Source organism: Dromaius novaehollandiae, chromosome 14 (assembly GCF_036370855.1).
Source record: "Dromaius novaehollandiae isolate bDroNov1 chromosome 14, bDroNov1.hap1, whole genome shotgun sequence".
Taxonomy (NCBI): Eukaryota; Metazoa; Chordata; class Aves; order Casuariiformes; family Dromaiidae; genus Dromaius; species Dromaius novaehollandiae.
The window spans coordinates 7,020,552-7,044,772 of record NC_088111.1 but is presented as its reverse complement, the minus strand read 5'-3'; the positions used below and the strand labels follow the sequence as shown (position 1 = coordinate 7,044,772).

The following is a 24,221-nucleotide window of genomic DNA, read 5'->3' as shown; positions in this document are numbered from 1 at the left end:
CAGTTAGTTTTGTTCATAAAGAACTTATTCATTATAAATCATTTCTAGCTATTATGTTTCTATAAATGTAACTAAAGCCAATTTTTCACGTCGGTGTAGTCATACTATTGAATTTCTTCCAGCTTCCTTTATAGTCAGTGGAGAGAGATTTCTGACACAAAGGCTCTGAATTATCCTTTGAAAGAGGATACCTCTGTCCGCTGAGTACATAAGAAGCATAAACGCTTAACTTAAGGTGCCTAAATTAAATGGTAGGAATGCTTTCCAGCCTTCCAGCTGAATATAGGAATTCATATTTTTCTAGAAGTCTCATTTCAGAATGTTTTCCTTTTTGGAGCAAGATATGAAAATCGATATTTTATTCTAGGGAGCTGGCTGGGAGTTATTGGGAAAAGACAGGCTTGCAGTGGGAGAAAGAGAATGAAGATGATCTGAAGGATAAGGTTGATTTCAGTGTTGCACCATCTCATTATCCCAATGGAGGTGAGTGTGGTACAGAAGTTCTTTTACTTCCTGAATACTTCCTGAATCCTGAAGCTGCAGCACAGCAGTGACAGCAGAGCGAAATGTGTAATATTCATCACAAGATGTAGTATTTGTTAATGTAAAGAGAAGCATAGCGTTGTTCAGTGGTGAAAGTGATCTTCAGGCCCTAAACTGTATAGTGAGAATTATTATTCTTTTGTTTTTCCGTCCTGTTTCTGTCCTCCCTCTTCCCCCCTCTGCTGCCAAAGACATTGTCAAAGTACTAATGTTTTCCATAGAGTGGAATTGAGGATATGTAAACAATGGGTTTTTGTTTGTTTGTTTGCTTTACCTCAGGAAAAAAATATTGATTCTGCCCAACACACACTTACACAATTTATTGAAGAATATCTTTATTTCTGGAAAATACTTTTTTATTTTTTAAGCAAATGATAAAATTAGGCCACCTTTGCTTTAGGCAGACCTAGTGACTGACATGAGCCACAGCTTGTATTGGTATTTAAATGATTTTCATAGATAGGGGAGAGAATTTCTTCCCTATCCTAACAATGTCAATTCCAGTTTTTTATTTTTCCTTAATAAGAACAGAATTTATTCCTTAGGCTGTTTCTTTTAAACTTGCTTCTAAAGTTAACAAAACCTTTTCTTGTTAACAAAAACAGGAAAGAAGGGAAGGGAGAAAGAAGCAAGGTATTATTAAACCTTTTGCTAATTAAATTATTTTATGGGCAAACCCTTGATGATATTTTTTCTTTTTCTTCTTTTTCGTGTATAGCAGGGCTTCTCCCTCCTCCCCCCCCACTAATAACACAATGGAACTTATGAACCCTTGATGTAATTAAGGTTGTCTAGATTTTGTAGTAGGCGAGTTTGACCCAATGGGTTAGAAGAAATACGTGAATGAAGTGTCACTAATTTATTAGTTAGAATTTGTTTAGAATGTCATTTGTTAGAATATGAGTACTTAATTCCTGCAAGTGCAGGCCAGACAACAGAGTGACTATGTGCCTAACAAGACATAGAATTAAAAGTCTGCCCAATAAACGCTGAGCCATCGTGGACTATCACTGAATGGTCACTTGTGGGTAAAGAAGAAAGAAGTAGTAGTGATACATACAGCTTTGGGAAGGAATTCCCTCTCTGTAAAAATCATTTTGGTTCTGAAGAGTCACATTTTACTTAAGTAGCTTTTTACTTAAGTAAACTTCAAAATCTCTAAGTTACTATATTGTAATTGTGGATAGAATATTAAATTGTGTAGAATTTTCTTTTGCATAGAACAGAAGAATACAAGCTTTCTAGCCTTCTGTGAGCTGCAAAAAAAAATCTCAATAGTTGAGAGGTGAATAGGATTATAAGTTAGTTGCCTGAAAAGTCAGGAGCTATATCAAAAGACCTGGGTGTTCTCCTCACCTCTTATGTTCCTATAAAGGATTAATTAGTGTTTACTATTTCCTTATTATACTGAAAACACAGAATTCATTGAGTGACTTTTTTTTTTTTTTATGGTTCTTCGACTTTGGGAATCATATCTGTCCATCTAGCTTGAAATTTTTTCCTTTGTCACACTTTTTTAAATGTACGTAACTTAGGACTAAGATATTCTTGTAGACACTATTCCTACAATAACTCTGAGAATTTATATTTAAAAAACAAACAAAAAAGTATATGCATTGAGAGAAGTTGTTTACAGGCTTTCTTGCTTGCAAAAAATGAAGAATGGCGTTTATTGCCACTTCCCGTCACTAATATATATAAAACTGTTGTTCAGCAACGAAATCCATTTTTCCATTAATCCCTGAATGCATTTTGAGTGAGAGAAATGAAAATGCCTGCATTGAAAAAGAGAGAAAACAGTGAGGCAGAGAGTAGCAATAACGTCTACATAAGCCAGCAGCCAGATGGAAAAGGGGCATAGAGATGGTGGAAAGGGAGGGCAGAACAAAAGAGCCTTATTAATTATTTGAATAATGAAAACAAGACATAACATTAATGATCCAAAGAATTTGCACGGAAGAAAAATTTGCATTAAAATGTATTCAAACTCCACTGTAAGACACTAGGTATAAAGTCTACCAGCACACATGAACGACATGGGAACAGAAAGAGTAGTTTCCTTTATTATCCACGGAAAACAAGATATAGAGCAGTGACAGATTACTTTTTAGCACTGTATGATTTGTAGATAGCTTTTTAAATGATATGTTTGTGGTAACATGAAGCTTGTTTCCTCTCTCAGGTTCACAAAGTTAATGTTTAAAAACATGCATGTGGCTGTCGGTGAGAGAGAAGATTAAAATGGGTCACATTGATTTCCATACTTATATTTAATAGAACAAAAACTCTTCGGGTGTGAAGGAACAGGTTCATGCTTGACTTGTGCCTACCTGACAATCACTTCACAGAATCCCCAGCAGCAAAATACTTTCCATGACAGTGGTTCCGGAGTCCTTTCTCCTTTGAAATTATACTTTCTTAGGATTGTTTCACTCAGTAATGCTTGAATGAAAGGGGAAACACTTCATAATGCTGACTGGTTTGACAGAACTGTTTTGCTTTGAAGACAGTCAAGTTGAACTGTTCTTCTTTCTATAATTTTTTTTTCCTTATTCTATGATGTAAGTTATAATATTACCTTAGGAGCTTATAAGTGGTAAGGAATGCTTTTATATCCAGCAGTGATGGGAGAAACACTTGTCACTAGTTAGATAACTTTTTATATTATATATATTTATATATATAAAATATATATATATTTTGACATACATGAAGTGCTGAAGTTGAGCGTTTAAACTCCAATCACTTGTTTTTAATGACCTACACTGTATCATGGCCATTACATGTGCTTATCCCTTTTAATGACATTGTGGCTGATGTTCTGATACTGAAAGGTCACAAAAACTGTCTCTATAGCTGCAAAAAACCCTACAGTTTGCCTGTACTCAGAGGAGTGAAAGAGAGGAAGAGGAAGGATCGGTGAAAGAAAAAGCTTAAAGTGCTAGTCCTTGAAATAGTTGTTACTGTTTATATTTCTAATACTGCTAATTTTCTGTATGTTGTTTGTTTTTTTCTCTATGGTATGTTTGTGTGTGTGTGGAACATTTTTAGAAAGGGGCACCTATCAATTATTTCATGAATTAAATTGATACATAAAAATCTAATTGATTTTTATGTATGTATGAATACGTATGTATGTATGAAAAATTGATACAAAAAAATGCTAAGCCTTGTCGTGGAAGTGGAACTGGTCCAAATTATAGTTAACATTTAAGCTTTTCTTCTGTTTACTTGCCTATTGTTTCCAGTGCGTTCTCCATACAAATGCTTCAATAGAATTTTGATAGATGGAAGAGAGATCTGCTTCACCAACCAGTCATTACTTTTGAGCTGTCCAAAATAATCTTCTTAGCCTAATAATTGTGCTTCACAAATTTGGGCAACACTCCAACCCTGCATTTAATTGCCTTTTCATGCATCTTGCGTGCTGAAATTGTGCAGTTAAGGCTTGGCTGTGATTATATATACATAACTACAGAACATTCTAAGGAAATGACCTGGTAATTTTGGACTTGAGTCCTGAGTTAATGATAACTTTAAGATAAAATTTCCAGCTGCTTATCTTTACTTACAAATTGTATCTCATATTAATACTCAAGCTTTATGTGACAAAAGAAAAATGAGAGGATGACTGACTACTTAACCTTACAGATATAAAACTTTGATGTCAAAGAGCCTACTTTGCGTTAATTCCAAGTAATAATTTGTGGTGTCTCACTACCATTAGTCTACAGATTAATTGTTATTAACCTCATCCCCGCACTTTTTTTCTTTCTTTTTTTTTTTCTTTTTCACCCCCACACACGAGGTTTTTGTATAATAGGATGATAACATATTTTAACACTTTGTCACTATTTTGTCTCACTTACAGCTGAGTATTCAACATCCAGGAATATCTTTTTACAATTCTGAGTTACAATACATTTTACTTGACCATCTTTTTCCTGCTCTCAACCTGACATATGAGCCTCACCGTGCTTTGATCTCAGGATGACAGATATTGCAGGTCGGGGGAAAAGTAGAGGCAGACCTCGTGTTAGGTGCCATCCAACCAACTGAACAGCTTTCCACTGAGCAACAGCAATCATTGCCTTAGGACACAGGTGCAGACAGTTTATAGCAGGGAGGTCTTTGGCAGGAGTAGCTACAGGGGCAAATGTCTGCGTCTGAGCACCTGAAATGAAGGAAACGGCTGATAAAGAATGGTCCAAATTGTTTGAACAAGATTCTGCCTCAGGTCAAATAGGATGCCAATCTGTGTTTGTTGTCTTAAGCTGATTTCTTTATTTGACATTTTGCTACTCATTGTCACTTTTCATAATCCAAAGTACCAGTTCATGTCCTGATATTTGATTTTTTTTCTACTCTAAGTATCTCATAAGCGTTTTTTTAAGCCTTTCATATTTGTTGTGCCGCTTACCTTAGTCAGTTTTCCTCTTAGCATTTGTAGCTACAAGGACCAGTGTAGGAAAATATTCTGAGATAACTCAGTCATTTCCTTTCTGAGAGTTTACAAGAACTCAGTATCAGGAATATAATGTGTAATGGCACATGCAGTGTGTCTTTTTGATAGCTCAAGATGAATAAATTTTCTCTTAAAACAGTATGTGAATGTAGCAGGTGGCAATAATGAATTTCTTGATTTTTTTAAAGGTATTTTTATTTTTTAACATGATGTACAGTTTTAAAAAGAAAAAACTCTCAGCTGTAGAAAAAGTAATTGAAATTTGTAGTAATGGAAAGTCAATTGCAGTTCTTTGGAAAGCACTGATGTAGTTCAATGTGTAAAGTGCAGCAATGGTGGCACGATAGCTGCTTATTGTATTGGTCAAGTTGCTTCTCTGAGTTTCATTGATCTATAAATGAGCTAAGATGCAAGTTTGATAATTACTAGACAGAACAATCAGCATTTGATGGGGAAGTTAAGTTTCTTACTTCTCTAGAAATCTGTAGACTCTACAAGGAATACATAATTTAATTCAAAAAAACCCCACAAATCCTTTTAACTTTTCCACCTTTCCAACTTTGTATAAAATATTATATAATGAGTTGGACCAGGTTATCTCCAGAGGTCCCTTCCAACCTATTCTGTGATTGTCTTCAACTTCATTTTGAAATGCATTACTTAGTATGCAAATCAGAGATTACAGAGATGCGTCAGCATGAGCTGCTGCTTTTTTTTTTTTTTTTTTTAAGAAGTTCAGCAAAGAGATTTTATGGTACTTGTGATTAAAAATACTATCAATTTTATTGGCCCAATCTGTTACCCAGTAGTTATACGAGTAGTATTACGCAGTACTCATACAAGTAATAATATGGGGTAGGAATAAACAGAAATGGTTAAATTGTGTACTCTTATAGGTATACATCTGCATGAAAATGTCCATATTGCTTGTTCCCCTACTTATACAGAATAAGGTTTTATGCTATCATAGTTACCACTTCACAAGACAGCTAGAGAAAGTGATAGAGTATTTTTTTTAAAGGGATAGAACTCTTGTTAATAGATAAGATGTTGGTATTTAGAAAGTCCTATGCAAGTGCTTGTTACATATGTATTTTCCAATAGAGACCATTAGGTATTGCAAACTGTTCTTTGGCTGATAACCTCCCTTTCTGCTTTCATATTGCTAAGTACACTTACAACCTTTCCCTTTAGAGGGCACAACTGATACCATCTGTTTTACCACAGTTCACATCACTTGTGGTATTTGTGACTTCTGCCTTTTTTCTTTTCTTCAGATTATGTTTAAGTCATTAATTATAATATGAAGAAAATTTGTCCTGTAAGGATTAAAAGGAAATTATTAAACTGCATTTTTCAAAGTGGATGATGTCCCAAATTTAAGTTCTTTTCCTTCTACTATTCTGTAAACATCTTTAAACACGTAATCTAAATCGCCATCCAGTAATAAATAGATAACTTTTCTGAGAGCTGTGTGGAGTCTAAATTTTGCAACATATATTAAAGACAATGCAGCCTGCACAGGTAAAATCCTCAGCAGCAGTTGGAATATTTGTTCCATGCTGAAGCAGGTGATTGCTCTCATCAGAGTCTTTGAACTTTTCTAAGACATAATGTGTGTTGGCTTTCCTTTGATAAGATGTTTTTATTTTTTCCTAGTGACTCGACCAGGACTAGGTTGTCGGGAACTTGTTTCAAGAAACCTCTTCAAAATTCTTCCGGGTCTCTGTCATGATATAACAGACTGGGTTGAAAGCACAAGAATAAAAGCATCTCAGCTTCTGTACATATTATTGTTACATGCAGAGGATCATATAACGCAACACATGGAGCTCCTGCTTAGAACTTTGTACCGAGCATGCATGGATGAAGAAAGTGATGTGGTTAGGAATGTAAGTTTACTCTGTTTCAATACCTACAGTATTTGAAATAAAGACCCCATCCTTAATACTCATGAGTATGTCTTCTGAGGGTTGACCTTACCTTAGCTCACTGGGAATTGCCCATGCCTGAAGTATCAGGCTGAAATGTTAATATCCACGTGTTTAACATCCATGAAAATATTTTTATATGTACTATGCTAAAATAAGTATATTCTTGTATTATTGGTATGAAGATGAATAACAAAGTTATTCAAATAATGTTAAATTTCTATACCAACCCAGTGAAGCAGTGATAATGAATGGCGTCATAAAAATCATAAGCAGCAGATTAAAGTATGAATGCTTTGGGGCAAAAAATTCCATTTAGAAAAAAAAAAGCAGAAAAAGCAGTCCATACCCTTTTTAGTTAGTTTTACTTGTCTCTTCCTAGTTCATAATCCAACCATAAATCCAGCCAAACACTGAAGCATGTTTATTCCATGTGATACCTATATTCAATGTTTGAATACTTCAGTTACTACCTGTGAAATACCCTTTTTTTTAATATTGTTTGTACAGGAATGATTAGTATCCCTTTTCTTTAATAGTTTATCAGACAGTTGATGCTGTCAACACTTTGGTCAATGATAAATCAATAAAACGCACATAGTTGAAGAGTCGAAGACACTAGATAAATTCATCAGAAAATATACAGGCGATACACTTTTTTTTTTTTGAAATTTTAAGAAAAAAATCTGTTCATAGCTCTATGTGAGCAAGAGAACACATATAACCAAAGGCTCTTGTAAATTTTTTTTAAAGTAGTACATTTTATTGTTTTGGGAAATGAGTAGTGTGTATTCTACATACTGGATGCAAGTATTTGAGCCATATGCAGACTGTGAGCACTTAGGTGCACTTTCTTTCATGCTCTCCCTCTCTGAATTAGGAGATACTATGCTGCTGTGGATATGTGTTTTTTCAAGTTCCTTAGTGCTTGTATTAAAACATAACAAAACCTTAAGTAATTAGAAGAATAAACCTATATGGTCCTGCTGTCATGGTAAAATTTCCTATCCAGTCTTTGTTTCCATAGATACAAATTCAAAAGTATGTGTTCAGTTAGCATAGTTTTCCACTCCTTTTTATGACCATACTTGCCTCTCTCTTAGAATCCCACCACTAATCTCTTCAAGTGCTTCCAAGAGATTTAATTCCTACTTAGGAGATGGTTTGTGTTTAATTTTATTCTTCTCTCTGCCAGAATTTAAGACTCGGCAAATTCTGGCTGTGAATACTTTTTATCTCCTTTATGATGCTGCCTCCCAGGATACTCTGATTATCTCCTCTGTCTTTTGTCACAGTAGAATCTGTTTCAGAGCAGCCACCAAGTTGAGAAATGTACGCATCCTAGCCTGATGATACCAAATTAGGGGTTTAAGAGTTCTCCAGTTGGTCAATTGTCTTTTTTTCCCCTGTTAAAATGAGTAGATTGATCCATAAAAATGCATCATTTCATATTTGCAAACTGTTTAATGATAAATTATGCTGTCCCTTTTCTGGTTTTGAAATACTAAGATTCTTTTTCTTTCTCTATGGCAGATGTGAAAGAGGACAACACATCTCCATAGAGTCTCTGATAGCTTTTTTGAGTCTTCGCCTTTGTGAAAAGAAATAACTACACATAGTACAGATGGAAACTATAGAACTCATGGCTACCATTGAGACTAAAACCTAGCATGATTTAAAGATGAATTAGATGCACTTAAACAACCATAGTTAAATCACTAGCTGAAAGTTTATTTCCATTTATATATAAACTTTTGAGGTTGCAGGAAATGAGCCAATCATTAATTTAAGGGGTTTAGGAAATGTTCATATTGCACAGGTAATTTCACAGTCATTGGCCATATCTTTCTTTTGCCCCTGATTGAAAATACTGGGCATCAGTTGGGTAGTAAGCTCTGGAGCAATGGCATTTCACATGGATATGCAGCATACCAATATGTCTAATAATTGAAGCCTTTTCGGTTAAAAGAGTAGGAGACCGAAATCAGTGGGCGCTTCCCCCATCGCAGTGCTTCCAACCTAAACGAGATCTATATGTCAGTGTGAAAATTTAGTACAGTAACAAAAATTATTCTCTTGGTTTTGTTGGTTGTTGTTTTTAATAAATGGGTGGTAGGAATGCTGAGAGCAAGCCTTGGAACATTTGGAGGAAAAAAATCTAAACAGTAAATCTGGGACATCTGGTTGTTCTAAGCTAGAGACTTTATTACACTGGAAGTTGTATACTTCATTCCTGTACATTACTTTCTCATGGAAGTTTGAGTCTGATGCTGAGAAGAGTGCTTGCATGCCTTATTACGTGCTTACTGAACACATGTCAAGAAAATTTTTTCATGCATATAATCATTACTGAGTTAGTGGAAAAGTCCTACAAGGCAATTGCTGAAGCATTTAAAATAACAGCTGGAATCATAAAAAGAAAAAGACCATGATATGTTGCATGGAATTCATTTTTAGAAAAATCCTCAAGTTGTTGTTATTGTTCTTTTTTCAGTGTGTGAAAGCAGCAGAATTGATTGGAACATTTGTCAACCCTAAGGTATCTTTGAGGTTAATCACATCAGCCTTTGAGAAAACACCTATGCCATCTCATATAATGGTTCTAACTGCAGTGATTTGTGGTAGCCCAAAAGAAATCTTAAAGCCTCATTTGACTGATCTTGGCAATGCACTGTCAAAAGCTGAAATCTGTCAAAGATCTGAAGAGGTAAGGATAAATGGAAAATCCACAACAGTAACAAGTTTTAGACCAGTAATTCTTCAACCTGTTTTTTCCCTTGTTCTCCCTAATTGCTCCTTTTCCTGTCTCTATCTTGCACACCCACCCTACCCTATCTCAGGATATAGTTGTGGCAATGTGTTTGAGATAAGGTCAGGAGCTTCCTATGCTCTCTAAGCCTTCGTATATTCTTTTCCTAGTCATGATCTCCTGATCAAATCTACTATTTCATTCCCAACACCTTATTGACAATCCATTATCTGCTGAGCGTGTGCTGAGACGTGGGTCCAAGTTTGAGAACTGCTATGGATAGTGGGAGGAAAATGAGGAAGCGTGGTGGGAGAGCGAGGAAGCTGTTTAGTATATACTGTACTAATATAGAACTACCTAGGCTGGTCCAGAGGCAGGATTTAACCCGTGTTTTGAAATGCCTTGTGTTCACAGTCCAAAGAAGATCAGATATTTTGATCCTCATCGGTAAAAGTGACAGACAGCTTTTCAGTCAGTAGTGACTGCTGTGTCAGGTTTCCCAAGAAAGGTTCCTTTTTAATGTCTACTCTTGTTTTGTTTTATTTTTGGTATTATTATTCTGTTTTAAAAGGTACATACCAGTATGCTTACATGTACCTTAAAGAGCATGCTTCCTAAGCTGTTAGGCTGGATTGCTTCTCTTTAAGTGAGAATGTAGGAGGAAGACCCTTCATAAATCAGAAATTTGCTTCCAAGTGTACACATAAGGAATGGCTGATCCTGAAGACTATTTTCAGTCTAGTATTTGAAGAATATTCCTTGCTTGTTATATAAAGAGATAAGAGTTTCTCTTCAGTGGAGATTGATAGCTTTCAGGATTTTTTTCACTCCTTTTTCCAGGAGTTGTTGGGATCCAGAAACAGAGCTGTTACAGATGAACAAGAGGAATCCCTACAGCTTTCCCCATACGTGAAATCCCAGCTTTCTTTCCAGCAGAACTCTGTTAGGCCTCTACTCTTAAGATAACCAAAAAAGGCCCACTGCTGTGTCTTCAGAAAAATCTTTAAAGCTTTGTGTTAGATTCAGGCTTCCCTTTAAGGAAGTTATTCGTGTGTGTAGACTGAATCTAGTGTAATTGTCTTTTTGAGTCAATATAAGATATACGTTTGAAGTTCTTCCCTTGTTAGGTTCTTCCCTAATGGAATGTGTATCAGTGATGCAGAGAATTTACCCTAATCTCTGTGAAGCTTGTGATGATTAGGAACTCATATAACTGGAAGCACTATAACCTGATTGTTCCAGTAACAATCCCAGGGAGTGTATCTGCAAAATTGCTATGAGGTCTTAAGCTCACCACTTCTATTTAGCATTACACACAGTAGACACATTCATCTGCAGCTGAAGCGTTTGACAGAATTTTTCTAGCCTTTGGTCTTGAAAAACAATCCCTCTCTATTTTAGAGAGCGAATGGTGCACAGACGCTGTTTAGCTAAGGATTGACCACGTCCATGAGATTAATAACACTTACAGTTAACCTATTCCTAGGCTTCATTTATTTTTCGAAAGTGGAGGTTATAACAATGGCTTCTTCTGCTAGTGACACTAAGTTTAATGTAATCTGACAGAATCATGGAATATCTGATGCACTTAATCGTAGAAGTTATTGCGAACTGACAAGAATATTGACTTCCATTGATTTCAGTGGGATCAAGATAACATGCATTATATTGCAACAATCGGGATAAATTGGCCGAGATAAAAGCAGACCGTGAGGTTTTCTTGTTTTATTTACTTAACCATTATTGTTCCATTCAAAATAGTCAGGCACAGAACAATATTTGAAAGTGATATAACACGTTATTAATTAACAAATTGCAGTTCAGAATGAGAAAGTACTATTGGTAAGCATTCCAAAACGATTGGATGTTTTGTTCACAGTGGAGCAATTCTGTGATTAAGAGGAGGGTCATTTATTTTGTTAACAGGAAAGCATAAATAGAAACAAAAGGCATGAGAGGAAGATTATGTTGTGCTCTATAAAATGTAGAATATGGGTCATCAAAACCAAAATGAAGGTCATCAAAACAACTAACACAAAATGATCGATGTATCCCAATGTAGTAATTATATGACTTTCAGACTTTATTGTTGTCATTTGCCATAACTCTCTCTTGAAGAGGATGTGTAATACTTTCTAATGAAACAATACCTTTTATGCTTTTACTAAAAATAGGTCTTTTATATGGAACAGTTGCTTTGTTGTGTACAAGCATTGATTGAAGTATGCCAGGAAGACTGCAAAGAAATTAGCTTGCAGCTAACGAAAGTTCTGGTGACAGTAATGGCAATACCACGTTCTCAGCACCTTAAAGAAAAGGTAAACAATGAACTGTTTTAATATTTTTGTGAAGTTCTGACTTTTACTATTGATAAGACATTTTGTCTAAATAGAGTTGTAATCAATTTTCTTTCTGTTAGGCTTTGAAACTCAAGAATATTTAACTAAGAGCTAATTGACAAAGATTGCTAGAGTTAGAAATTATTTCAGGTTATATGACCTTGGCTAACCCTCTGCCTGGCCCTATCCTTTTCCATGACTGAAGTGACATTGGTTTTTAATCTGAGTAAAACAGTTATGGGCTACTTCTCCAGTAGCACAGATCATTAAAATCTGATTTATACGTGCTTGGACTAAGCTACTAGTTTTGTTTGGAGGATTGTTTATCTTTCATCTGCACACACATGTGTGTGAATGTGTGTGTACATCTTAAATATGTTAAACAATCTTTCAAATGTATAGAAATGTAATGGATATGCATATAGATATATGTTCTTTAGATTCACTCTATTGGAATGAAAAAAGCATGAGGGAACGCTCCAAACTCCATGGCTACACATCTGATTTGGATTCTGGGTTTAGCCATAAAACTCCTCTGCAAATATCTCCCTGACACTGTTCTGCAGGTTACTTAATATTTAGAAGTAACTGCGAAGGCTGAGAGACCTATGAATTTTATCTTTTGTCAGTCAGGATATTGACATTTCTGCTTTGCCAGTATCAGATCAAACTGGTTGTTAGGTGCTGTAGCTACTTCCAGACAACAGTTTGAAAATCTCAGTTTAATACTGGATCCTGCAAATCCACAAGTCTGTAATGAAGATTAGTAGAGACAGAGGCTAGTGTCTTATAGGTTACTTCTTTTATGGAACTGGAAGACAGGGCGATGCTAGGAGTAGGATGGGATTAAAGTTGAGATTAAAGTCTAGGGCAACAGTGGCGGCTAAAGAGCTGAATGTATCATTACATCTTGCAAGTACCAGAAGATTAGGATGTATGCTGATCTTTGTAAGGCACATATTAGCTTCTGCATGTGTGGTATGCAGAAATTTGGTTGATACCTGAGTCCAGCTGGTGTGACAGGAAAAGATATTACTGTGGCAAGAAACTTTAGAGTTGACTTTCTTGTTAGAGCTTCTAAGGCTCTTGCGCTGAAAGGTTGGTTAGTGCAAGGACATGAATAACTCACTATACATATTGTATACAGTTAATACCAGAGTTAGGCTTTGAGTTTGGGTTACAAGTTAGGACAGCAGAGGCTCAAGATCTGCATTTCTTACTAGATCTGGAAGACTTCCAGGATTTGGATGATTGTTGGGGTTTGGTTAAATGCACTGTTTGGATTGGTGCTAGCAGACACAGAATACCTGATGATAGCTAATGTGCAATGGTTAAGCCTAGGATTGAATTAGAATCAGTAGCAACATTATGGCTTGCTGCAGGAGAGGCTGCATCTTTCCAGCCTCACAAAACTAGGCTGAGAGCTTGTGCCAGCAAAGACTCCTGGTTTCAAGTTAGTTCTGATGTTTGTGTGCATTCTGAATTGTGATTAAGACTTGAGCTTTAGTTGTGGTTCAGGTTTGGGTTAGGATTTGGTACAAAAGGAGTAATGCTATTGTCGAACCCTTCCAAAGGATATCATGAGACATCGTAGATTATTTATTGTTAAGTCTTGGATGGATAGGAGTCAGTAGACCTAGTGAATACTGAGGTGAGATTTGGAAAGTAGATCCTGAGAAGGTTTATAACTTTGGTTGAAGGCCCATAGAGTTAGAATTTGTGCTGGTTCTGAGAAGGGCCTTAATTCTGTTTTATTTTGTGGAGGATATGAGTCTTTTGGTTGTAGTTAGAACTAGATCAAGAGCACTATAAGCCTAAAAAAGTGGTAGTTTCATAATTGTGTGCATGTGTTTTTGTGTGTTTTTTGTTTTTAATGTTAAGACACACATCAGACTGATTTTACAGTAGTTGACCTTTAAATTTCTTACTTGAACCAAAAGTTTAAATGTTGTAGGAATGCTTTAAAATCAAGAATATCTGTAGATGCTCTGATAATAGATGAGCTTTTTGTCTAGGCCTTATCTCATTCCTTTTTCTCTCTTCCTCCTACTTCCCCAAGCTACATGTTACATAAATCAGCAAGCTATCCTCACGTAGTATAATCATGACCTAACCAAGTTTCCCCTGCCCCCTTCATTTTCTTCCCCTCCCACCCCAAAATGCTCCTTAGATGCGATGGCTTTTTTTTACTTCCTTTTCTGTTGCTCCCAGGCATGGTATTCCATCGGCCTGTGTACCATCAGTATTTATGGCCCCATAGCTGTCAGGCTGCCTCCAAATAGACACGCTCTTAGAAAACTATTCTGAAATAAAGCAAAATGGAACAAAGCTCCAAACAAATACTGGAAAGAGTTTACAGGACAAAGAGGTACAGAGCAAAGACCTGTCACATGGAGAACCAGTGTGAGGGTGGGGATTTCTGGCTCTTCCTTTTCTTTCTTTTTTTTTTTCTTTTTCTTTTTAAACAAAAAGCCTGTCCAAGTAAGCCTCGGACAGATTCATCTGGGATGTTTTGTCTGTTTAGCCCTACAGTGATCTATAAAATGGACAATGCCCATTTAAAAACTTACAAATCCATTCTCCTACAAAGAAAGCAGTTTTATTGAGATAAATCCTGGTTTTAATATATGGCAAATCTAATCTCCCAAGATTAGTAAAGGTTTAGGATATTCCTGCATTTACAGACGATTTTTAAAGTTGACAGTACTTTGGATGAAAATCCTTGCTCTCATTAGCCTTTCTTTCAGCTAGACATGTAGGAATTCTGGCAGCAAGATTACATAATTGCAATATTTCATGTTTGTCATGAAGATAAATATAGCTTTTTTTAATTATTATTATTTCTGCAGTTACTCGGTATCCTAAAACTTCAAAGTGAGTTGTACAACTTGCAGAAGCCAATAAATCCCTATTAAAATAGTTTAAGACTATATAGAACAAATGGATTACATTTAGCTTTACAAGTACAAATTTGTTGTTCAGGAAATAATTTTATATTTAGGATCAAAAAATTTTGATTTTAAGCAAATTATTCAAACATTTGCATTATAGAACCTCAATTCAAGGTATATAATATAAGGAGACAGAAGATCAGGGAGATACCTGAAGCAACAACTGATATTCCATCAGTGTGATCTACTTATGAGTGAATATTGCACTCTTCCGACTTTCTTGATTTTTGGCCCCTCTGCTTAGTGTTCATCAGTGTTTCTGGTTGCTTGTCCTAAGGGAAAGGATCAAGAGCACCAACTGAGCAATCAGATATCATGGTTTGCAGTTTATAGCCCCAAATAGACTGAAGCTGTATCAGCTGTTAGTCTGTTAGGTATGTACAGTACATGTACACTTGTCTGTGTGTACCTACCGTACAAATAATTTCATCATGAAGCCACCCAGCTACTGGAAAGAGATAGCATCTCAGATAAATTTTAAAACAAAACAAAAAAAAGGCCATGTCCTCTTTGTGTCATAGCAGCAATAGGTCTTGAAGTCTGCCATATCCAGCTAGATGCAGGCATGAGAAATGACCTTTACGTAAGTGTTTAAAGTTGAGGAGAAAATCACTACAGCTCTAAAACTAATCTAATACTAACTGGTTTATAATTTGGTTCATTTCAAGAAGTTCTCACACGGCTTAGAGATTCTTTCATTCTGCTATTGCGTTGCTGTGTTCCATATGATATCATTTTTGAAATCAAGACATATTCTGCTTCAGTTTAAGCAGATGTAGTATGAGAGGAAATTATGTATCAGTCGTGATCATCCAAATAGAAAATATAGAAATCTTCTTGTCACTTCTGTTCTTAACAGCACAATCATATATTTTATAAAGTGTTTTTTTTTTCTTTAAATATTATTCCAGTTAAGTTAAAATCTCTTGTCTCTGGTTTTAACAGGTAGAGAAAACAATGTGTTCGTTAGCTGAAGTGCAGCAATTGGATGGCTTTCTTTATCTCTACAAACAGCATATAATTCAGCTTATGGAATGGGTTTCAGTATCCCATAACTGTTGGACTTGCTATTCTCCAGAATTATTACAGTTAGATGTCATTGCAACTCATTCAGGTATGACTTATTTAGTAGCATGATGGCTGATCTAGTTCTAAAAAAATAAAGTAATAATCTCCATGGCATGCAGATATATTGTATTTTATAATATGTAGTTTAATATTCAGAAACTTCACAAGCATATCATGAAAAGCAAAAATGAAATGTTGATGCAGCCACGGAGTCTTTTGGAATGTCAGCTGCTAGAAGTATATTAAAAACATTTGTGTAACGCTAAACTTTCAGGTTAATGAAATAGGTATGGATCACAGGGAGGCAAAAAGATGCATCTTATTTCTTTTTTTCCTTCCCCCCACCTTGTCACTAGTCTAATAAAAGATACTAGGTCTCTGTACAAACCTTTCCTCACTTATATTCCTGAACACACTAGTAATCCTATGCGCTACTGCATATAGGTTAGTGAAACATTTTGGGATTCATTTCACCAAACTTTAGATGTCCACAGCAAAGATATCTCTGAGGCAGCTCTCCAAATTGTGTTTATAGGCAAGGGAGGCAGTGATAGTCAGTTCTTTTGACCTAGACATCTCTTTTCAGATCATTAAAATATTACTCTAAAGAAATTCCTGTTTGTTTATGTTTTCTTTTCTGTTGACTATGAAGGGAATATAAGCATCTACTTCTGTTAGATATATTGCATACAGTTAAATGTGGATGGATATGTTTTAATTAACTGTGTCTTCTGCTTTTAGTCTTTAATCTCAAAAAAAGCTTCAAAAAGCATATTTGAGGCACCCACCATCTTACTTTGCACAGCAACAAGCATAAGTACAAATTCCTTTCATCTGTAGGAAAAAAAAGTTTTTCAGTGCAAGTTCTGGGTGGCCAACATTTCTGTATATTTGCACTCCCCTTTCCATGTCTGAGGAACAGAGACAGTTGTCTCTGTTTTACTTAATGGCAAATAAATCATAAGATGTCTGGGCAAACATTTTGGCTTGCACACCACACTGGTAATATGCTATTGTCTGCGTTTTCTGTCTGATGCAGCAGCTCCTAGAGCTATTTTTTTTTCATTCTCACACATAATGTTGTTTTTAATCAATTTAATCAGGTTTACCCATTTCCAATTTCTCAATTGTTACTGCTTTTCGAGAATGTAAGTTTATACTGCAATTAGTGATGTAGATTATTTTGTTTATTTTCCATCTATTAAATTTGCTGTTATCAGTTTGATGTAATAGCAGTATCTTAATAAATGCCTCAGAACTTGCATGAAGCAATGTATTTTGAATAAATGTTATGAAAATAAAGACCTATTTGTTGGCATGGAAATTTAGCAAATTATAGCTTAGCACCCTGTATTGCTTAAGTCTAGACACTGAAATTTTTTGAGTTTTGAACAGTGCATTTCCAGATGTAATTCAATGTTATTGAAATTGTTTTGGAATCTTGAGTCCTTCAATCCGTCCAGTTTACGTGTGACAGAATGTTCTTGTCATCAGAAATGCCAAAGTATGGTGTCTTTTTCTGAGAGGATTTTCTGAATGACTGGAGTTCAATGGAATGTGTATCACAAGAAACTAAAACTGCTGAAGCTCTAGAGGAAAGTAGTTTATAGCAAACTGCTTATATTCTTTTGTTGCATTTGGTTTTACTTTTATATCTACTGTAATTATAGCTCTTGTTGCTTGGCTTCTGAACAACACTGATTTAACAAGTTAGGTCTCTGAGTGCTCCATGTTCTTTAGGTTACCACTCCATCCTCTCCTTCCCCATTGTCTCTCCTCCCCCAAAACAAAAAAACAAAATAGAGAAAGACAGAGCATTCCACAGTGAACAGTGTACAGAGTAAAATGTGCATGGTGTATGTGAATTCTTCCTCTTCTTAACAAAAAGATTTAAAGCCACTTGGCTATTAATCATTACTAAGAAGTAAGGCACAGACTTTACTTCTTTGAGAAAGTCAGTTCTTCAAATGTTGGGTTAACAGCTTGGTTTGTGAGGTTTCTTTTGTTTCTGTTTGTTTTTTATTTGTTTATTGATTAGAAGTAAAAACAATTTATCACAGGATGTCAAATTTTTAACAAGCTAGAGAATGAATTTGAAAAATACACAATGAATTCTTGAAAGGTACAAGTTTTGACATACCTATTTTAAATTATATTCTAAAATTCAAATGTGCATTATTTAAACATGGAGAAAGAATACTACTAGAATACTACTGCGATACTTTCATTATCCAGATTTTGAAGCTGATCCTTTCAGACAAGCCCTTTCCTATACCTCTTAGAGTCATGAATACCTTTCCTTGAATTCTGCGTGTGGAAAAACTTGAAGGAAGACAAAAATGTAGCTAGTTCTGCTGTTTGGAGTTGTATCATGGTCATACCAGATTCAGTAGAGGGTTTGTTTGTTTGTTTTTCATTAAGTTCAATAAAGCCAGAACTTTGTGCACAACATCAAGCTCTGAGAGCTAGACAGCAAACAGCATTGGTTTCCCCAAACATATCAGTCCACCCAAAATGCCCTCTTGCACCACACTGGTCTCAGCAAATAGCAGATATCATTGATATGTCCACGCTACAGAATGCAGCGTAGTATAAAAGTAACAAGCAGGGTAAAACAGGTGAGAAGCAGGGTAAAACAGTCTTCAGGGAGCACCGCACTGCCATGGCAAAGACTGCCGGTACCTGGGCTAGCCTGGAGAGTTAGCTCGGGTATTTGTACACTCCCTGACATTGTGTAACCTAAATACATCAATAGCTGCCATGCAAGAATGGAGAGTTAAATACTACCAGGCATCCTACGAATTTTAATGGAATCACATATTAAACATTCAGGTAGAAGATAAAATAAATTACTTACTAATGCTCCAAAACAAGTCTTATACATTTATTTTGTAGGTCCTGTCATAGGTGAAGCTCTCCATGACTTTATTCTCATTCTTAAGACATGTCTTCAGCCAAACAAAGACCCCCAGATGCGCTTAAAACTTTTCACTCTTTTATCGCAGTTGCTCCAGAAAGGAAATGAAACTGTCAATTCTCAGGGGTAAGTAAAGTTCTAATTTCACACAGCCATTTGAACACCAAAGTAGCATTGAAAAGTAATGTCCATGGTAATTATTTAACCCCTATAGTTGTGTCCATGTTAGAATTTAGCATTTCTGGGAAAAGAAAGACTTTCCCACCATCTGCTGTAGCTTATTTTCCTTGTTGTGCATTTCTAACAGTGCTTAGAAGAGGTATGCGGAGTACAATTTTTTTTTTTTTTAAGTTATTGTCATTATCATTATTATTGAAGTCTGGACTTTCTCCTCTGTAGTCGTTCTGTCTTTGTCACCATGGAAGACTTAAAATGGATATCATGCAGACCTGGACAGTTTTCAGAAAACAGAAAAACAAAAGAAAACATAGCTGAAAAGAATGTATGTTTGAAAGTTGAGATGGGGATTCTTAGGAATTCTTTGGGGGTTTTTTTGTTTGTTTTCCCTAGCCAACAGTTAAATCCTCTAACTTTGCCTGTAGCTATGGAAAGGAAACAATCAAACACCAGAAAGTATGGATGTTTAAAACTGAGGGTCTAATATGGTGTTTAAAAAGCATTACACTAAATGTTTGATAAAGAGTTATTATTACTCGCTTAGTGACTGATACTGAAAGTCTTGTTGCTTGGCACTATTTAAGCATTGCAACTATAGTTTAACTGTAATTTACACTGTTATAAAAACCCTCTATTTATAACAATCCCAATAATAGGGCCTTTTTGTCAAAGTTGTGCAAATGCTACCGCAAAGTTGTCCTGAATACAGATATCATATCTGCTCCGCTTTTCCCGTTGCCTGATGTATTTAGCATGTAAATGTATATTTTGATGCATCTTTTTTCATTTTTAACTTAAAAAGAAAAAGAAAGAACAGTTTGAATATTAATCACAGGAAGCAGTCTACCTAAAAGTACTTTGCTAGCAATATTCAGTTACACTTGAAGCTTTTTGATGATTCTGATGAGCAAATGGGCAAACTCAGAGTGGGCGTTCTAATATGTTATCCAGATTCCATGAGGCCATGTTATGCTGAAGAGAGACATATTTTTGCCATTTTTATATATGTATTTAGTATATTCCAGGCCTGCATCCTATAATATGTGTAAATAAATAAATAAATAAAATGAGAAGGAAAAAACAAACAAAAAGGTGTTTCCTTTTAGTGGGGGTTCCATGTAAACTAAAGAATCTCTGCTAACACATCCCCTAATGGATTCTGGGCTGGTATACTTAAGATGGCATATAATGAAGCTGCCCTTAAAATTTTTTTATAGCACTTTTGTGCTATATTTGTTGTTATGGATGTTTCAGTGTTTTCAGGATCCAGTATTAAAATCGTTATTCATATGAAAAATGTCCTTGTAGTAAGTGAATTACTTGTTTAAATAATGTTTAAGTGGTAGTTACAAGATCAGTCCAGATATGCAAGAATCTTCCTAAAAGCAAGGAAGAAGTAAAAGCACTTTGGAAACTATTTTGAATTTTCCAGGATCTGCCTGTTTGGTGTAAGCTAATGTATTATGTCTCAGAACTGTATCATCTAATTTAGAATGCAAAGACCTTGGAGCCAAGAAATGTCATCTGGTGTGTTGTTCTGTGATGCCCTGAACATAATAATAATGCTTACTAAATATGTAATAATGTATTGTAGTCTAAAATCAGAATATAAAACTCCTTCTTTCTATTTACTATTATAGTCTAGTTTTACTGTCCTTTATTTACAGCACAATACGTTATTAGCTCCTGTTCATCTACTGCACAGAATCGCATTTATTGGGTCAGCAATTTAGTCTCACTGTCATTTTCTCCCTGTGTGTTTTCTGTTCTCTGGTCTCCTGCTCTTTCTCCTTGGAAGTAACATCATATGTTACAGCAGAACAGAATTTGAAGGTTTGGCTTTAAATTTCTGTTCTACCTTTCATTGTGATCTGCAGAAAATTATGTAGGCTACCTCTAATATTGGAGGAATATTACGTGGCATGCTGTGGAGTCCTGATCCCCCAGTGCTCCAGGCCATGCCCCTGGCTGGAGCGTACTCGCTGACGCATTCTGGTTTCCTTCGCATGGGGTGTGCTGCTCTTGTCCAGACAGAGAGCTGGAAGGTGGCTAGGTCACAGATCAGGCCGATAGGAAGGAGCTTTCATTTAACACACAACCTTATTCATTCTCTGTCTTAAGTTTCTCGCCTGTACAGTGGGGTTGATAGCATTTCTCCAGCTGAAAGACTCTGAAGTGCTCAGATAAGCATACTGAGGTAGGTCATGCAGGTATTACTTGTAGAGAGGTGATCACTGCAGGACTGGGGAACTTCACCAAAGAGTAAGCTTTTGTTTTGGCAGTAGTCATAGTAAGTAGGAAAAAAAAAGCCTTCTGTATGCAGTCTGGGTTTTTTTGTGCAAAAACTGGAGCCAGGGGAAAAAAATTCCCCCAAAAAACAATGAGCCACCAACTTTGCTATGATTCCCAGAAAAGGGAAATTGCCAATGGAAAAAAAAAATAGAGCAATATGTTTTAAATTAATGTACTTTGCAAATATAGTCACACATTACACCATATCTCCACAGATAGCAATGATGGCAGCTTCTCATCTCAGGGCAGTATGGGAGGATAGCTTTTTTTTTGAATAAAATACATCCAAAGAAGTTAGTGCATCTTTGTATGAAGAACCACTCATGACTAGGGATGGCCCAGTCTAGCTCAGTGTGTCTTTCTGTCCTCTGAGAACAAGAGAAATACAATGAATTTTACAACTATGTTTATTGCTGTAAATTAAAAAGGAGTGGAAGGAATTAAAGCTCTATGAAGTTTTGATCCTACTTACCATTGTAACATCAAATGCTTTAATGTAGCAAGTAACATGTATAGGTTTTACATTTGAATAGATGTTGGCAAAACATTTTTAGTTACTGATTTGTAAAAGCAAATCCTATTCTGTCCTGATTACTTGGATTTAGGATATTAACACTGGAGGAAAAACAAACATATAAATGGGAGTAGTAATTTTAACCTGATTCCAAGACCTGCTTTTTATATCTGCATAAGAACTAGGTATTATTATCTGTACAGATTCATATTTTAGTTATTTCATGTCCAGTTGAGAATAAAGTCTCAACTTAGTGAATAAAAATAGCATAGACAGGGTATGTTATTTCATGGAAATAGCTCACTTTTAAGTTACACAGATGTACAACAATAAGATTTGAAAATAGAAAGAGGGAGAATTTAACTGCATCAGCAACAATTAAAAATACATCTTAATGATAATTAGAGATATTGTAGTTTTTATTAACTTTATTATCTCATATAAAGTAGTAATAAGTTTTCATTACACACTTGCATTCACTGTTTGAAGTAAATTTATTTAGTTTCTTAAAAACATTCTAACAGTTAATACATGAAGGCTTTCAGGTATTATACTAAACACAGTTGTGTGGTCATGGACATTATTATACCAGATAATTGCCAGATATTGCTTCACTGATTTTGATGCAAGGCACTAGAACAAGTATACTCACGAATAGTGTAGCACTATGGCTAACACAGTGCTGATGGAATCTACCTGTATGTTTTGACAGATTGTCATTCATAGTTTCCTTTCTCTGTGCTAACAGAGCAGCAGCTGCTTCTGTTTCTCTGCAACAGTTTTCCAGTTTTTCTGTAATAGAGCTCTCTGTTAAACTGTACAGAAAAACTGTGGTCATTATTAACACTTTTCTGGCAGCTTTTTGAATAGAAAATTATCGACTTTCAAAAGATGTGTGTAAAGTAATCTAACGGTTTTGACAAATTTGGATGTGTCTAATGGGACTTTGGATTTCTTGTTATTACTGAATCTTAAGTGCCATCTGCTGGACAAGAAGCAAGAACTGGTATCTAACTCGCATTTCTCAAACACTCACTGCTCCCTTAGCCAAGCAATTAAGCAGCAGCCAGGTATGTGTATTCTCAGCATGTAGAAGACTTGAGACTTTCAGTTTTGTATATATACAGCTAGATAATTAAGGTCTGGCAGACTAGCTGATCATATTTTTGTCAGATTACACCTGGATGATAAGATACACCTGGATCTAACCCCAGTGGATAAAGGGTAGTTACAGGAAACACAAGGTAGCTACAGTTACATTTCTTATTACATTGATGCACTATTATTATGGCAATGCTTATCATTGCTGGATGTTTTCATTTTGTTTCTTTAAAAAAACAAGTACTTTGTTGTTGACATCTGTCCATTATGTTCCTCCTGAGGCATGGCACATCTCTCTAGGAGCCACTTAATCATCCTGCTATTCTAGGACTCTTCAGTGAGGAACAGCTTCTTCCCTTTCTGTCAAGCACATGGGTGATAATGTGCTGTTTTGCACTGAGGTGGCTGCAGTCCAGATCTGCTGAAAGTTTGAGCAGAGTGGGACACGAGTCAAGGTAGATTTAGCCTGTTATTGGACAATCTGTTCTGCATGCTGCCAGCTGTTCTTTAAGACACAGAGGCAAAGTGAGTAACCACAGCCTGAGTTATCTAGTTTCAGGCCAGGGAGATGCATCTTTTTGATGCAAAAGTCTTTTTAAAAAAGGCTTGTGTCTGAGATTTATACCTTTTTCTCTTAATTTAAAATTGTTTGAGCTGGAATTATATGGGTATGAAGGAATATTACCTATTGCAAGTTGTTGGCTCTCACATTTTTAATATAATAACAGCCCCTTCAGTAGAGGAAGCAGAGAGAACATCAGCGAGAAAATCACAGATTTCTGTGTATGTGATGAAAATAGATCATTGTTTATGGATCTAGTATTACACAGCATGTCCAGCATCACTGGAGTCAAAAGCAAACTTGTAGTGGGACTGGCACCATCAGAAAATCCTACAGACCTCACATTCTTGAGGGAGACAAGTTTCTGAGCCAAGGGAAAGCTGAAGTATTTTGTGTGGACTTAACGGCAATATCAGTAGTTCAGGTCTCATCAATAGCATTCATACTTTTCACATGATAAATACTTTTCATTGGACAGTCTCAAAGGGCCTAACAAATAGTAATGAATCCTCACAGCATTCATATGGGGTGTTATCTCCACTTCACAAACAGAGAAAATGAGACAGAGAGAAGGTAAGTAGTTTACCAAGATAACACAGTGAGTCATGGGCA

At 35.7% G+C, this 24,221-nt stretch overlaps 1 protein-coding gene across 1 annotated transcript in view; it reads left to right on the top strand.

Annotated features, from left to right (window-relative positions):
- Positions 1 to 24,221, top strand: part of DNAAF5 (dynein axonemal assembly factor 5) — a 32,034-nt gene that overhangs the window by 2,418 nt on the left and 5,395 nt on the right. The window contains exons 4-9 of the mRNA XM_026116215.2: positions 368 to 483; positions 6,668 to 6,900; positions 9,434 to 9,646; positions 11,863 to 12,006; positions 15,924 to 16,092; positions 18,942 to 19,089. Coding sequence (XP_025972000.2) covers positions 368 to 483; positions 6,668 to 6,900; positions 9,434 to 9,646; positions 11,863 to 12,006; positions 15,924 to 16,092; positions 18,942 to 19,089 — 1,023 coding nt within the window. The remainder of the gene's footprint in view (positions 1 to 367; positions 484 to 6,667; positions 6,901 to 9,433; positions 9,647 to 11,862; positions 12,007 to 15,923; positions 16,093 to 18,941; positions 19,090 to 24,221) is intronic.